General features: G+C 31.0%; 1 protein-coding gene across 1 annotated transcript in view; it reads right to left on the reverse strand.

Annotated features, from left to right (window-relative positions):
- The window catches only part of LOC131853714 (uncharacterized), a 71,619-nt gene extending 54,115 nt beyond the window's left edge, over positions 1 to 17,504 (reverse strand). Inside the window, exons 1-2 of the mRNA XM_059204723.1 lie at positions 17,209 to 17,504; positions 14,100 to 14,262 (exon numbers count right to left, since the gene is read on the reverse strand). Of these exons, the coding sequence (XP_059060706.1) occupies positions 14,100 to 14,142 (43 nt within the window). The 5' untranslated portion in view covers positions 14,143 to 14,262; positions 17,209 to 17,504. The remainder of the gene's footprint in view (positions 1 to 14,099; positions 14,263 to 17,208) is intronic.
- Between the last annotated feature and the right edge of the window lie 1,544 nt (positions 17,505 to 19,048).

Below are 19,048 nucleotides of genomic sequence, written 5' to 3' on the forward strand. Positions count from 1 at the left end.
ACTATATCTACACTGGCCATACCGATTTGGTATAGGGATTATTTTCAGTTTTCCTTTCATTGGAGTTGTATGATGTGCTTCATTACAATAGTCGGTTACACCCAGAAGATAAAAATTGTTTAATTACCATACAGAGACCTATTTCTGTGTAGTAATTAAACTGAAAAAAGTATGCCAACATAAATATCAAAGCAACAGCAGCCGAATGGTTAGTATTTATACTAGGTACTTTTATGTATAATTTGTTAGGATTGTTAACCCGACCTCGTGACTCCAGGCAATGGCGCTCGTAAGTATATCGAATGGTTTTTCAGTGGGTAAGAATCCAGCACACCTTCTTGCTCCCTCTCCTTTTTGTATAAATTATTCTAAACATTTCATTTAGTTAAAGCTTCCTAGTTTCCTTCCTGGGGATTCCGTGGTGTAAACATAGACAATATAGAGAAGTATGTATTTGGTAAAAGAGAACAATTTGTAGCAAATCTAATACACAATTTTTATGTCAAATTTAAACAACATAACAATCTTTTATAACATAGTGATACCATAGTGTTGTTCATATTTATAGACGATTATTACCACTTAGCATCAGGCGGGGTGTCAGCTTGTTCGTCAATTCATACATAGACAAAACATGAGTCAGATATAAACTTCCAGTAGTTGAAAATGAAGCGCGAAGTTCCAATACTTTTTACTAGATAGTATTTTTACATATGCTTATATATATACTAAAAGAGATACGAAGCGGTCAACCTTACAAACAATGCATAGTATTCACAAAGAGTAACAATACTATCTTATTAATTAAGTTTCGTGAGACCGTATTAACACGCCGAGATCTTTGATAGAAGCAACAAAGAGGCTATTGTGTTCTGTAATCTATCGAAGAAAAATCTTTAACGTTTCGCTAGTTGTGACAAGTATTGGAATTAAATTCGAATCATCTCAATTTTTTTTACAGATTTTCAACTTTCCGTATTTCGAATCGAATATCCCTTTACAATTTCCACAATGCCATATAATCCCAATCTAATCCAAATATGGACACAACTAATAGCAATTCTTTATTACATTTTTAGAATATGTATATATAATATATAGCATCTGTAAATTACTTATCGTTTTTACCGATACAAAATAAATAATTATTTAAAAAAATATCTTGCGAAACCACTACAGAAGCGAATTTTACCATTAAATTTGATGGAATTAATTTACTATAAATAATTGCTAACGTCGATTTTTTACTAATAATAAGTTGTACTAACTACTATGTTCTTTGGAAACCACCGAGACGGAACCATTCCATCAAGAAAATTTTATATAAATGTATATAAATATATCACCATGTCCTTTAAATTCTAGTAATATAAAATAAACTTACTCAAAATTAGTACTGATCTAATATTTAGATAGTATCAATATTATGTTAAGCGTACATAATATGTAAATAGATATTTCATATCACAGTTTCTTCGATTTATTGATAATGTTTACTATCACCAGAAAGGTAACTATTTATACTAAGAAAAGATATAAAATTAAAAAAAAAATCTTTCAGTTATAGAACGCCACATCTTTACCGACTAATATTGGCTGTATATCAAACGGGTAGGTAGGTATACAAATAGTTTAAAACCCATAAAAGAAATATAAATCTCAGTAAATAAAATTAAACTTACATAAACAATCAGATTTCTGTATTCAGTTAAATTGTTACAAGAATATTATTTCAGTAATACAAATGAAATTATAGCTGCGTCAATCAAAACTGACACTGTAATAGCACGTTTAACTTACAAATTATAGGCGGTTGCCATATACGTAAAAAATAAGTAATGCCGAGTTCATTACATTATCGAAAGTAAATAAAATTATTTTTTTATAGTACTGGATTCATTGTTACTAATATATAACAAATAAAGAAATCTGGACATACCACAGCTATTCGCATCTATACAGATAATAAACTACTGAGATACATACTCAAATATATGTACATAATATATAATATTATTTTTTTCATATTACATATGTAGATTAACTGGGAAGTGTACTAAGTTCCGGAATTTTGTATTAGACATGTATCCATTCAATCTTGATCAATGATCTAAGGATATAAAAATTGTGAGCTTATTTATTTATTTTTAACGGCATAAAACGTCTATTTTTAAGGATTATATAAACAAATCTATTTCTTTCTTGTTTATGTGTTTTATCAGCCATGCCTAAACAATTGCCAGTGTTTACACACCTAATCTATTTCTATTGACTGATTACGTACGGAGTCAGCTACCGGTTATAGGCAAGCAGTGATTCATATATTACGATTAAAAGTTATCGGTATATATCTCTTAGACCATTCGTACAATGGTTTATATTATTTTAATAAAATATCAAGTAACTCTATATCTAGAAAAATGTTATGTACATACATTTTCAATATCACTCTATTTTCTAATAACTAGCAGGTTCCTCGAGACGCATCCGTTATCTCCCGTTACCGTTAAGACTTCGGGAAATACTTAAACCATAAAATGAAGACAGTTCTACATAAGTCCTCTCCGCCAACAATGTAGAGCATAATGGCGTAAAGTAAAGATCAATATTACTCAGAGGGAGAATAAAGCATGTATAAAGAAAGGTGTTTCCATCAGGCTTCTTTGCCATTCAAGTCACTTAATTTTTTTTTAATACTGTTTGAAGCAATTTTGTGCCAATGAATGTCATCTCTTGCTTGTTTGTCAAAATGCCAGAGCATTCTTTAAAATGATTAATTGTTATTGGAAAAAATGTCGCAAATATAATTTTTAAATCCTAAACATTTAAAAACGTTTCTAATGAAAACAGGTCAAAGTCAAGATATTTTTAAAATAGCGTAACATCATTTTGTCTGAACTTTGTACATATGTTGGTGACAGTGGTAGAACATAGTACTTCAACCAATCTCTTTTTAAATGTCAGAATATCAAAAGAGGAGAACAAGGGAATAAATTACGCAAACTCAATGAAACGAAAAAGTAAATAAATCCTCAACGACTAATTGGAGTAGTATATGAGTATTGATACTTATAATAATTGAAATGTAAACAAATTGAGAATTACATATATATTTTTTTTATAATATTACAAATTCACTATAGCGTAAAGAAGTGAGAATATACTCATGAACTCCCATTATTTGCAGACTGTACTAGACAAACGTTTTATTCTACGTTTATGAAATTATTAGGTTATTAAAAATATCTTTAATATCTTTAAACGTAATATTCACAGTAACTTTATTTTCTGTTTCATCAACTTCAGAGTTTTCAATATGAATTGTTTGATTTGGCTTGCAACACCTTAAAGTACATCGCCATTTAAAATCAGACATGATTTTCCTCTCACTAACGCACTTAATATGAATATGAAAAATAAAAATAGTGTGTACTTTATGACAGTAAACAATAAACATATAGACCGTAGTACGTCAATAAATGTTAACCGCAGTTTGTGGGTTCCTGATACATCACTCACGCCTTGTGAAGAAGTCATACCATTGAATAATTACAATGTCGTTATCGCACTATACAAACCAACCCCTGAATAAACACCCAGTTATAATGCAGATATACCCACTTAGCTTCAAAAATAGGCAATTTTGCGATATATAAGTCAAAATAAAATCGACATGGATACGAAAACGTGTAATCCCGACAATATTATTATTGAACGACCACCGAGAATATTCGATAAGCGCCTTCAGTTTGTCCCCGTTTTATCAGATTATCGATAAACTGCAGCGATGTTACAACATCGATAAATGGACGATAATTTTGTAGCGTTTAAACATACTGCGTGTTGTAAATAGCACGTCGTAACCACTTTATCGATTTTACTTTTTGTGTGCAGTTTAAACTATGCTTATCTGATCGGTTATAAAGTCTCGAAAATGTGTGTCGTAATGCATCACATAGGAGATAAGGTCTTTTACGATGGATGCATACAAGTACTTGTATTTTATTAGACAAGAGTTAAACGTTGTTACCTTTTTGATAGATTTCACGATGTGGAGAACTTTATTTGAACTTCATTTATTTCTCTAATGTAATTACAAACGGATGTTTGACTTTCCTAACTAAGTGCTTATACGTCCTACATCCGATTCAAATAACAGAATTGTCGATCTGAAGTGGCTGTATTACTATTTATATGTACATTTGCGCAGTCTATTCGAATTCCATTATCCGTTTTTGGTAACTTCTTTTCTTCATTACATTCACATACGAGGCAATGCAAAAACGCATATACCTATCTACTTTACGATTTATTCTAATGATGCCTGTTGATAGCGTCTATTGGATATTAAAACTTTGAACAGCTATAGAAATCCTCTTGAACACTTGCATACATATTATTATCAAACATGTTGTAGTAAAACAGACGAAATAGAGATGTTATTGGTTTTCGAATCAGTATCTATTTAATTTTTACTGACTTTAATAATTTATCATTCCTGTAGGAACTAAATTATATTTTCCTAGGTATATTACGATCGCTTACGAATACAATTTTTACTTATCTATAGATCGTTGACATTTGACGTTTATAAGCAGTTAAAATATCCTACATGAATAATTTTTGATTGGAATCTGTAAACGTCGATACATCTCAGCTAATGTTACTGCAATACAAAAAGAATGGCATAACAATGTTCTTGTTAGTAGTCAATACGCCAGAATACCTAAAGCTAAATTTAAAAATATTATCTTTTAGTTATCGATACTAACGAGCGAATGCATTAAACATGAAAGGAACAACCTTCGAATCCGATGCAACGATAAAATATATTATTTTTACCTTTGTTAACCTTCGTGATTGAAAATTAATAAACATTAACATTAACCGCAAGTTTGGGTGATCCCAAATGTCACGACCATTAAAAGTAACATTTAGCATAATTTTTATAACCTTTAATTAGAATGTGTTCCATTAAAAATATTATACCGCATTATATCGCAAGTACACTTAACCCATGATATTTTGTGTATAGAAACCTCACGTAACGTAACGAAAAGTTAAGAAAGTAATATTCAATTCAGTTTCACAACTGTCGGTTTAAGCTGGAAACTAATTCCGATCCAATGAGATTGAATTGCTCAGTTTTGCACCTATTTATACTCTTTAATTATACACTAACAACGTATTAATTCGATATTACGTTTATCATAAAATAACTAAGCCTGGTTTTGGTCTTGATTACCTATCATACATTTAAAAATATATATCTAATACATAAATATATTAGATTGAATTCAATTTTGACAGAAGACTCCAGAATAAATCTGCCAAATAGTTTAAGCGTCTTTCATGCAATTTAATTTCTAATACAATAATTGTATTCTATTTACAATGATATATGTTTCTTATTACCATTACAAAGTAATATAAATTAGTAAACAAAAATAACATGTCATTTTTATTAATGTCAGCTGTCTACAAAAGTATATAGGTAAATTGTACTTACATTTGCAATCACGCATTCATAATGAAACTAATAACGTTTAAAGATTGGTACTTACAAAAAAGCACTTAAAATCTTCCTGGTGCTAACTATTAAATTAAAAATAAATACAAATGTTTATGGCATTCATAACAGTAAGGTCAGTGTACCAAACAATCGTCTGGTCGATTTAATGGCTTTTAATACTATAAACTGGTACATATATTTTTTGTAAGCAATTACAAATAAGAGTAGTAGGAATCGATTGTATATTTTATTCGCTACGCTTCACAATCTAATCAGTTTTCAAATTTGATTTTTTATAAATCGTAGTGTACTGAGTAATCGAACAAATTGCAAAGACTTTTCCGAATTTTAATATAAACATATTAAAATTACATAAGACAGTGACGCAAATCATATTAATAAAAATATAGTGCCTGATATTTTTGGTATGACACTAACTGCGTCATAGAATTATTTCAGATATCATGTCTATAAAACACTACTTCGTTCATGTACGAGTATAAACAATAAGCCCTTCGTTAGTGTTATAAAAAAAAATACATTATCACATGATTGCAAGAAAAAAATGTAAATATAATTCGCATAAACAAAAATTAATTTTATTTAGTTGTTGAAGCATAAAAAATCGTGTATCAAAAGCCTCCATAAGAAAAGCATTTCCCAAAAACCTTATACAAGTATGAATCTCAAATATGAATTCAAATATATCTGCTAAAAGTAGCAACTAGCACAGGACGGAATAACACACAATCGCTGTTGCTGTTGCACAAATCAAAGAATCAACATTAAAAAGGGCTTGAAATACTAACCTAGTGATGTTCATACGCAACTTGGCACAATCCAATGTTTCACAAAACACTTTCGCTAAATAAGTATTCCTAAACAAGAAAATAGATTAACGCATTCTTTTGAGCGGATATAAGACAGTAGCTAGTCTCTAGCTGTAGTTGACTCTTGTAACTTGTTTGACCGGAACGAAATTCGTTGACTACAGAGACAGATATCATATGTCGCATGGTATGCAGTTCTTATAACCAGTGACTAGACGTTACATAGTAATTCTGAGAATGCACGTACGAGTAATTGTAATAAACAAAATACTGACAACGTACTATAAAATAATAATTCAAAACATAATTATAATCTACGTTCATTTAAGTCGAAATTTCATTTTAGAAGGACAATAACAGAGTCAATACATGTTTTGTTGTTAATGTAAGATGTTACCTTGTAGGATAAAAATATTAATTGAAATCCTAAAAATAAAATAAAACACAGGTGAGAAAAATATTTATTTCTTAAATAAACCAGGACTTCGATAGAGCATTAAATAAATAGATTTATAGTTAGCCGTCGGATAGAACTATATGGAAAAATACTAATAACACAATCCTGTTCGAAGACTTCGGACGAGATGGTATCCCATAAAATGGTAAAACAAGGTAAAAAAAAATAAGGCTATATCTCCAGACTATGAATAAGCCTTAAATTCCCTGCCCGCAGTTATATTATCTGTGTCTGGTCTGTCTGTTTATATAACTATATAGCAACGCACCTTATCACATCACTACAAACGTTCTGATATTATGTTTACATTGGGACCGAAGGTACTGCTTGAATCTATCTGTTTATACGAAAAACTTATCTCATTTGCCGTAGCCATATTAATTGTTCAGACAGGGAATATTCAATATTAAACATGTGTAAATATTACCAATTCAAACAAACATACCCATACAAACGTTTGCATGGTGCGAGGAATCAAACCCGTGACAAATGGAAGTAAATCAATGTGCTAAACCGCTAGACCACCGCAGCCGAATATAATGGCCAAGGTGGCCTATATAAGACTTATCTAAAAACAGAATAAATCTTAAATAAACAAATGAATGCTTTAATATTATATTAATAAATATTAAATATGGAGATTGTCTCATAAATTAAACCTGTCTGAGAATTAAGAACTAAGCAGTGAAGAAATCTAATCTAAACAAATTTTAAAGTATGCAATTTTAAAACCAAAGCGTTTCTAAACAATATTTTTAAATATTCTTTCATGTTTAGTAACACAATCATATAATTTTATAATTATTTTGCCAATTAAATAACAATATTTTCTTTTAGTAGAATAGAATAATCATTTGATTGAATAATTTCGTTTTAAGCTCTTTGAGCAGTCTTTTTTTATTATACCGGCCATTCGGAATATAAATTGTTCTTATCATGTTCTAGTAATAAAATATCACAATTTCAATGTTATGTGTAATTACATGTATTTTCTTAATAATGTAATTACGTGATATTTTCTTTTAATGATAGAAACTAAATCAGATATTTATTTATTCTAGACTTTTCACAGAGCTAGTGATGGTTGACTTAAGTTAATACGAGTGAAAATCAATTTAATCCGCATATAATAAAATACTTCACGCTCAGTTCAGAGATAAAATTATAATAACGTTTACGTATTAACCATATAACGCCTTCAAATAGCGTATCACGAACCGAACTGGTTGCTGAATGCTTGATTAGGTCTTTTTGTATAATCATCATTACTTATAAATAAACCTGTTTCTAAAAATATATTCAATTTCATACATTTTAGATATAAATATATCTGACCTCTGAAGTGCACAACTAGGCCTCAACGCTTATTTCCGATAGTTGCGGATTCGAACCTCGCACAGTGCAAACATTTGTAGTCATGACTGTTTGTTTGTATCAGTCACACCCAGTACTATATATTATGTATGTACTTTATATACTTACAAAAAAAAGTATGTAAGTAATTCTATCAGTTCTCTAGTGTCTGCTTAGGTCGGAACTAGATGGTGCTGTGTGGATTGTTTTTATTTTTTTATATTATAATATGTACACAAAGTCAAATACTCAAATATTATTATAATTATTATCTAAATTCATAATGTCATACTTCCATTGTAAAATGGTACTGAAGAAATAGCTAATGGTTCTGACGTAGAATGATGGAATAATTATATAAAAATATCAAAACTCCTTAAAAAATTAAAATAGAAACTATTCCATATTTAAAGAAACACATGTTAGATTTATGGTTTTTAAATACATTTTGTTACGTGTTAAGTGCGAACTATAAGGTTGTGGTTACCAGTGTTGCCAGCTAGGTCGTCAATATCAACCATTCAAACTCCCAAACTAAATAACTTAAACAAATCTGTTTAGATTTTAAACTTGGAATAGTATTTTTAAATGATTTGTACACAAATATTAGACTAATAAATGATAACTTTATAGCATTGAAATAACGTGTTCGTTAAGTATGCATTCTACCAATAGCTGATGCGTTGGCTACCGTCACTCATAAAAGTACTGAATTTAAATTGTAACCGATATCAGAACATATACAAATATCACATCACCAATGAAACTGGTTGTTGATCTTAAGATAATCTCTACATGTACGCACATTACTATAAAACTGAATGTTTTTAAAAAGACGAACTTTAAAACGACTTGGAAAGACTATTGTATGTCCTCATAAAATGTGTGAGATACTTTGTACCATAAATTACATATTATTACAAGTAATTTAATACAAATATTGATTGAACCTCTTACAAATATTATTTAAATATATTTTCTTAAAATACTAATATCAAATTTATGAAAGTGTTCGGATGTTTGTTGATATTTGTACGTAAATAGGTACTTATATTACCGATTAATGTAGAGAATATATTTATTCTTGTTGATTGGAACTTATCGGTTATTGAATGTCAACTTCCACGAACCTTTATACTGGTATATACTACACATACATATACATACGTACATATATATATATATATATATATATATATATATACATATTATGATGATGTTTCAGTTAGAAAGACATCGTAGTTCTACTGAATCGTAACGATAGAGTAACCGGCGTTACATGATATGATTCGCTGTTAATCGTGCTGTAAATCTATACATAAACTAACCTTCTTAAGTGTTGGATAATCTATTTATTGAGGAAGGTTACATATTTTCTGAAATTGTAAAGATCTCTAGATATACTGAAACTTTTTTGAAAATTCTTTTAGTGTCGAATAGCCTATTTATCGAAGTAGGTTATAGGCCATATAACATAACTCTACAACCTATAGGAGCGACGGAAAATACTTGTTTGGCATTCCATTAAGATATTAAACCTTACAGGAAAAATATCACACCAAAAATGTATCCAGTAAACGACTGGACCATTGCTACTATTGATTCAAAATATACCGAACGAAATGTAGCCATGTAATATGTTGCGGTCACCACAACATCGACAGTTGACAATGCCTCTGACTACCCTTATACGAGATAACAGTTGTGACAATTTGCGAAATATCGCGTTATAAGTTTGCAGTATTATCCCGGATATACCTACGCTGTCATTCGGCAGGGCCTAAGAGTAGGTCAAACATGTTTTGTGCGTCTGCTGTCACACTGATTATGGAAACGATCAATACTGCCCTACTTAGGCAAGCAGTTTCGACAGTGTCCAAGTTGGTGAAAGGACTTCTATGTTGAATGTCGATCACGATCGAAAATCTATGGCCTGGAACGATATATACTTTACGATATCTATTGTTCAGAAGAATTTGTTTCGAAGAGCATCCCTAACATTTCTCTGATAACCCTGGATACCGTCGTAGTTAATTCCTGGTTATTTAACAACGATGGGGAAACTGACCTAATTCCATGCTTATTGTATCATCCACCACTGGTGCCCTGTCAGCGTAAACCGTTAGCGTAGGCGGGTGCACCATTCCATTGTCATCCATTGAAACAAAAATAACCTATCTTAAATTTATTACATGGATATACATATTGTAATAATACGTATTATAAATGCGAAAGTATGTCTGTCTCCTCTTTTAACCTATTTAACGCTGAACGACTCTATTGTCACTGTTTATCTAAAATAAAGCAGACAAAGTCGCGTGCGACATTGACACACGAATAAACTATAAAAATATTAATATAATAAATCTTAGTAACGATCTATACTATGTGTATGTGATCTATACTGTGCGTGTGTGAATATATATGTGAATATAATAAAAATAACTCTGAACAATTTACACAATGCCATCTAGTCCCAAGCTAAGCAGATATGAAGTATAGAAATCTATTAATATATAGGTATATATAACGAGAAATTAAACATAAAATAAATAAACAAAAGTTAAGAAGTGCAAGTGTTACTAAACAACTTATAGAAATACTTAAATACATTTTTTTATAAACACATACATGATATACATGTAAACACCCAGTACCATACATTTATATTACACCTTTTCCTTTTATATTTTAAAAAGGAAAGATCTGATATTTTGTGTTCATATGTAATTTTTTTAAATCTTTTCAACTTCAGATATATGCATAATCATCAAGCAAATTTGGGTTATACTTACACTACACGAACAGCTCCGCGGAATTCAGCTATTTATTTTATCAATTGTTCAATCATATTTCGGTTACAATGTATGAATAACATTTCACATACCAATCTTTAATTAGCTATAACAATGGCGATATTCACCGCACTGACTCTCGACCTTGCAGGCTCGATCACGACGTTGCACACCTGCATCCGATTTACTAAGGGTTCTCACTACAAACCGACCTCAAAACTGAACGATTGCGGAAGGCAGTAAATACTCCATTCGTGAGTTGTTAATTCACTTTAGTGTCTGTAGTTAAAGAGTATTTCATTATGTGCTCTTTAGCATTTTTGTCACTAACAAATCCGGAATATTGTTAAAATGCATTGTAAATTTTAAATTGTCAAATTGTTTTAAATTTCTTCTTATACTGTATCCTAGTTATTACCCGCGATGCCACCGCGTGGATTTTTTTTTTTTATTAGAAAAATAAATATACTTTCATATGAATTTAGTGAAAAGCTGTTAATATGAAATTTGAAACAGATACTTGTATATTACTTTTTATTTATTTGTATTAATTCCGAGGTGGCTGCGACAATGTTATCAAATATCAATTATAATAGTTATTACGATTTCATGCCCATCACACTGTTATTGTGTATTAATTATACACCAAGCTTAAATATGAATTTGAATTTATTTAAGCTACATTCTTAATGGCAAAAAGTAGCGGTCACTATTATGATTGCCGATTTTAAAATTCGCGTATAAGGAAGGAAACGAGTCAAATTCCGATATAAGGAAAAATTATAATCCCTCTCACAGAAACATTACACTGTCGAAAATATATGATCATATCTACTATAATCTACATATGAAGCTATTGACACTGTTTTATCACAAATACCTAAAAGATACACAATATCTTGTATGTAATCAATTGCAGTGAGATCATTCCCTGATTACTTTTTATATACATCCTCTTATGAGGATGTATATAATAGCTAAAATAGCCAAAAAATGAATAATTTCCTTTTTTGAAAATGATTAAAAGAAATATAAAAACATGAAAATAGAGAGAGGAGTAAGGTGCAAGCATTTTTAATAATGATGTTATAAAATCTGTAGTTTCCATATTATATTCACAAAATAAAAATACACATGATTTTATATTGTACTAGGTGTTACCATCGACTTCGTGTGCTTTTTTCAGATAACATACTATATCCGCCGTCGTGGTATCTATCTTCGAGTTAAATTTCATTTATATTTAACGTATTATTCCACAGATTAGATATAAAAAGGTAACAAACAGACTAACAAATAAATTGTCACAGTTTCGAATTTAAAATATTGATATGGATAAAAATAATGTAACGTATAGCTCATGCAAATCAAACACGAATGTCGTTATCGTAAAAGAACCAAAATCAATTCAATAATAGTTTCTTATTGCTCTAACTAATCCCATATTAAAATAGTATTATCAATTTTATCTCCTGTCATAAACTAAAATATACATAATCATAATATTCTTAAGTAGCATTTGATAATAGTCTGATAATAGATTTACCGTGGTGATAACCGATCAATGCGAGTATAATATTCAAACAGAGATCATGGCAAAATAATAACAATGTAGGTATCGAAATGATGAAATTCAATACATGATTTGACATTGAACTGTAGGTCATATTGTAAATGTTTTGCATTACAGAGCATGTGAGGTCTGTTAAATATTACTAAGTTTCAATTATCTTTACATAGTATAAAATGGAGTTGCTTATATAAAAGAAAGCACAACGCACAACAACACAACTGATTTTAATGCAGTTAGCAATATAATTATTTAAGAGGAAGTAAATATGTATAATACATGTACAGCCGTGCGAAGGCGGGGCAGGTAGCTAGTTTATAATAAATAGAACATTCATTAAGAAAGTCAATTAAATTATTTATTTTATTAATTATTCTGATTAAAAAGTCTGATATAGAGTTAAATCAAAATCCTATATGAAGCACGGGAAAGTACAATCATATGATTATTTTAGCAAAAAGTAGATTAATAATCCATTCATCACAAGTTTCCACTTCTTAAACTTAGTTTATTATTATTAGAAAACCTTAAAATTGTAATATTTTTCTACAGATAAAAAATTGAAGATATGTCTGAAAGTTATTGTAATAAGCGTTCAGACAAGGTCGTCGTCCTCATTCTAAAAAGTTAATTTAGTAACATTAAGTATTAAACAAAAAAACGGCAACGTTACAAACTAAACGTGAATACATCATGGGACCCCGCCCCTAAAATCAGCTTAAAATAACGAGCCGTGAGACCCGTAATTGAACTGATTTGAACTCTCTCAAAATAAAAAAAACTGTTTATAGGTACACACCTAAATCTGCAGTACCGTAGTATTATGTTAGTCTTTAGATAAGGAAGAAGAATATTGCTATTCATTTATACCGTTCACAGCAGATAGCTTAAATAAAACAAGCGAGTATGAAGTCACTTTTCTTACCAGATTGCGCTTTAATAACTTAAAAATTGTTACTGCGCTATATGTACTTTTTTATTAGGGGAATATTCGTCATGAATGTATACATGTTACAATCTTGTTCAAGTCATTTGCTATAACGTATATTACATTTACTAAAACACAATTTTTTCGTGCCCGGTGTTCGGAATAACAATTAATTGTAATCCGATGCTACAAGTGAACTTTACAACCATACATTAATAAAAGCCGCACTCTAATCAGTTTTATTAACTGATTAGTGTGCACAAACGAACTGACAAGCACAGAATTTCTAACAATTGTCGTTTTTGGGTTATTACGGTGATAAAGTTCCCCAATGATATTTTATCTCGTATTCTCTTCCAGGTACATTCAGCCATCATTTGTATTTTTATAATATATATAGATATTTGTATATAAACGTCAATATCATATAATTATAAATTTCATAGTGAATATGAACAGACTGCAAACTTTTATTCAAACTACTTATTAAACTAATTATTCAAAATTTCTATAGCAGGTATATAACAACATACGAGAACAAGATGCAAAACAAGTTCAATAGAAAAAATATAACTGACATTAGCGGTGTCATTCAACAGATAACAATCTACAAAATGTCACATCACATTACAAATGTCACATGTCGAGTCTTACCTGTGTAGATCTTGTACAGTGACTCCAGCAATCCTTGCATCATTTTGTACGATTTGTTGCACTCACACTGTACACTAAACTCACTTTGGTTTTATGCTATATACTGGAGTCGCATACTATGTATTCACTTATATCACTATTTCTGTAAGCTTTTTAAATGAAACTAAACAAAGAATGCATGTAACTTGATGACTTAATATATCAATGGCAACAAAATTACAAGATCATGAGATGCATGTTAGTTTCAGTATTTAAATGATAGATATTAGACATTTTATTATACAAAATGTACTAATTAATCACGAGAACAGGCTCATGTATAAGCCAATATCAATTAGCAACACAAAGGTGGTCCCAATCTTGATTGTAATGAAAACCTTTACTGTCCAGATATACCGAACCCTACCGCATAGTGTGTAAAGCGATAGGAATAGTTCGACGCTTACAGAGAATGAGAGTATGAGTATGAGAGTGCAAACGTTGGCGTTTTGGTAATTTTGAAGCAATTATTTATTAGTACAAATGGTGGAATTATGAATGAAAATTAAATTCGTCTATTTTTTTTCAACTCCGCTATCACTTAGAAGTTTTCATGTTAGGTTTAGGTACCAGTATACCATTACCAATAAATCTTTTCATGATACTTAATTAGTTCCACGCATCAAATAGAGACATCGCGATTCGATCTGACAAAGCAAACCAGATAGCGCCGTAGAAAAAACACTGTATAAAGACACAACCTAGAAATGACTATAAGTTTTGAAGGTGAACGAACCCCAAGACAGACAGCACGGTGGCCAAATTGAACTAACGGGAATAGCTGCCGGATCGTTATCATCAATCAGATTTGCGTAACTATCTGTTAGCAATTACATCTTACACATGAATAGACAGAACCACTGGATATTCGGTATGCAGTACAGTTACAAAAGACAACAAGAAATCTCTAAAAATATTAATGAATAGAAAACAAAATATAATTCGCATATTTTGTAAACAAAATATTTGCATGATGTAGTATATACATTCGTAATATAGAAGCATACGTGTTATTTTAATGACAATTATGCAACTAAATTTAAAAGTTATTAATCAAAATTATTAGTCAAAATACACTATATAAAAACAATAAATATTCTAATGACACAAGACCTTGATTAGTATACAAATCTTAATAAAGCAATAAAAACACTATAATACAGAAGGTCGTTGATGTAATTCCTTACGTAGCCGCCCACGGGACCAACAATGGAAAACTGACCAAGGTATATTCTGTTTGTTTGACGTATGAACGTTATGGCACTTTATCGTGTCGAAACTAAAACGTGGGCAGAAGTTGCATTGAGGATAGTCGTCATACGAAAGCAATATTAAATTGATAGATCCAAATGTCATACAGCTAACAAATGTATCTCGATTTACTTTCCTAATCTAATATGACTGTAAGGAAGACAAATAGATTTCCAGTTATACGTTGGCACCAATCTCTAAACATGTCAAAATCTTTTAAAACTTTAAATAGCATTTCCTAAATCCATTTATCAAAAATAAAAAATATACATATTTACGAGTAATAATATATACCAACGATTCTTCCAAATATAATGACAGACACTATAGGAAAAATTGCTAAATACTATTTACAGTCTTATGGCTTGAAATGCTATTTATTAAAGGAACAAAAGAAACCCCGTTCAATAGTAACTGACGTATATAGTAACATACTATGAGGTCGTGTGTCATAAGTGTTTGTTTTTAAGACATTAAGTACGTATCCACAGATTAATGATAGACGTTTCCAACTCAAGGTTTTATCTCTCTAAAAATCAAACAAAAGCTCATATGAGGTAGGTGTAGTAATAATATTTTATGCATTATCAAAAAGGTTTCTTTCTCATAGTAATTATTTTAGCAACAAGAAATTCGAACACAGATTCAGCTAAGCTGCAATTCGGAAAAACATCAAAATACACAGATTGCCAAACAAAAAGTTGATTTTATCTTAATAATGTTTTATTATACATTATACAAGTATTCAGAGATGTGATTAAATAAAGTTGTCTCATTCACTAAAACGATGAGCCAAAAAAGGATTTAGAATGATAAAATTTTAATAATTGAAACCCACGCATAGTGTGTGGGCAGGTAAAATATTCCGTGCTGATATTTGAATCAAGTTTGTAGTATACAATTAAGTGAACTAAATCAAACATCTCATAAAATAATAGTTATAAAAATTAATAACAGTAATAAGAAATGTCGTGTGGTCGCATCAAGTAATTCTGATGAATCTCAATCTACTATGAAAAAACGAACTAGAGATAAGCTATATCCCATGGATATATTAGTTGACCAATGAAAGAAAAATATTTAGCAGTTTAAACGTACCCAGGACAAAACACACTAATAAACAACAAGCTCTGCATAAACTAATAGCATTAAAAAGCGATTATGATGATCAAACGTTTTCTACGCAAGAATAAAATCGTACATATCTACAAATGACGAATTCAACGTTTCTTAAAAATTTTCTGGAATAGAAACGTACATACATTAAAAATAGACACGCCAATAACAATGAACAAATAAATGAAGACACTAATGAGACGCCGTCCACGCGAATGTTCGTTAAAATTAGCCACACATGAAAGCCGCTGTGAAACGAACGAAAGAATCATTAAACACAAAAGTGGGCAACGTTGATGTCGCAGCCCTATGTATGATCAAACTACAAGCACTATTTAAATATACATAAATATTCTTCAAAGTTATCTAGTAATCGTAAATTACCGCGATATGATGAACTTTATCAATGACAGCATCACGTAGCTGTATCTGTGGACATATTATTCTTTTCTGAAGAACTACAGACGAATAAAGTTCCACCTGCATTACTAATTAACTTGCTCGTAAAGTTCTTATCTTGCAGTGTGAAGTACTGCAATATTAAAATATTAAATGCTAAACGATAGTGTTATATGAAAATGAAAATTGTCACGTGACCTGCGCAAATTACAATTTATACATTCTCAAATTGGAAGTGACATTGTCTGCTCTGTATGTCTAATCAGACAGACGCCAGAGCAACAATCTCGATGACTCCTCATACCCAATTGAATTAACGGCATGACTTGACACGAGTCATACTTGTCGTGAACTTGAACTGAATAAACTTTACACTCAATACCAACACAAGAACATTGTAAAAGAATATTTTAAATATGGAAATGCTGTAAATGTAGAACTAAATGAACACTCGCGGCGTTTTCTGCTTGTTGGATCGCGCGTTTTGAACTTCGGAGCGCATTTCCTAGGTTGAACTAGTAATGGCTGATCGCGAATCGCTCCAGGTCAGAGCGGCGTACATCGCGGATCGCGCGCCCGCGCCGTGCGCGGTCTGCCGCACCGCCGCCGCCACTGGCTTACCGGGATTATTTATAAATTCATACAGACAGGGGGTCGTAGAATTTTGCATGACGACGTTGGTATGCCACAGCTAATGACTGCATCAGGTCGCGCCGGAAACTGAGTTTTACGGTGTCTCATTCTTGGTCGATACTTTAATACAATCTTTATTAGTCGCACATAGTATGCGTATTTGTTAATTTGCCGGTATAATACACACACACACACACAACAGTCTAATAAAGAAATAAAGAAAACTGTTTCAAATTTGAGTAGCACTTTTACTAAACTTAATGTTAAAAATGATGTCCAATTTGAATTGTATCACTGTATTATCCAGGAGTATATATCACGTGATAGTAGCGAAAGATGATTGCTTACGAAATGACTAGTTGCGCAAGCGCAGCACTAGGGAATATTTTCCGCGACCCTGGCCATGTCGCCCACCTGAACAGGTGTTTTCTGTGCTCTCTAACCGCTGATGCTGTGTTTATGACACCGGGATCGACACGTGGGCGGTGTATTAATACCACATATTCATTAGCCAATGGTAGTTCGCTTATATTAACAGTATAAAGTAATCATAATCATATTTCTATCCGACGCATACTGTACCTTTGATATAATTCTCGTAGGAGGTGGACACAATAATACAAGAACATTATTAAAGGATACAATAACTTTTTTTTTCTTAATTTGGGGAAAACCCTCATCTCTGGAATCCAGGGGGAAGCAAATAGGTACTGCTAGCCTCTTACCTGATAAAACCCCCTGGGTGTCTTCCGCTCTCTACGGTGACGAGGCCACAGGTCGCGTTAGCATTCAACCGCAACCGTGACAGATATATGTATGTACCTACAATAACCCTAGTGCGCCTTAAATTATTGTTCTGGATGGTATCACATAACTTTAAGTTTTTAAGTTGATTTTTTGGAAAGTGGTACGTACGTGGTTTGTGGTACGATGGGATTGTCATCGTCACATTTTGTGTATAAAATCCCAAAAAAAGAGAAAAAAAAATTCACACGTATTCTGGCTACCCCATACAAATTCTATAATATCAATATATTATCACTAAACGTGTAATATTATTTACCTAAATAATTACAATTAATATGACTACATCTGACGATGAGTGATGAGTGATCTGATATTACCTTTGAAACTTAACAAAAACATCCATTCAATGAATCACCTACTAGACTACTAAAGAATCACTATTTGGCACAGTTTACAATTCACGCGCGGTTTCTTGACAAATGACAGCTAAAATTAAAAATATTGAATACCTACACTATTTTCTCAACTAGACACCGAAATGTGGACAGTTATTCAGTGCAAATACTATGCTGATTTATGCAACATAGGTAAATTTATTCCTCCAATAAGAATTATGAAAGATATATATTATAAAATATATCTATCGTAATATGTAGCTCATCTATTAGATACAGTATATTAGGTATTTCACATTCTACATGTCTACAACAGCTGTATTGTTTCACAGTTATAGACTGACACACATCTTAAAATCAGATAATACA

Source organism: Achroia grisella, unplaced genomic scaffold (genome assembly GCF_030625045.1).
Source record: "Achroia grisella isolate CSIRO2021 unplaced genomic scaffold, CSIRO_AGI_Agris_v1 utg905, whole genome shotgun sequence".
Taxonomy (NCBI): domain Eukaryota; kingdom Metazoa; phylum Arthropoda; class Insecta; order Lepidoptera; family Pyralidae; genus Achroia; species Achroia grisella.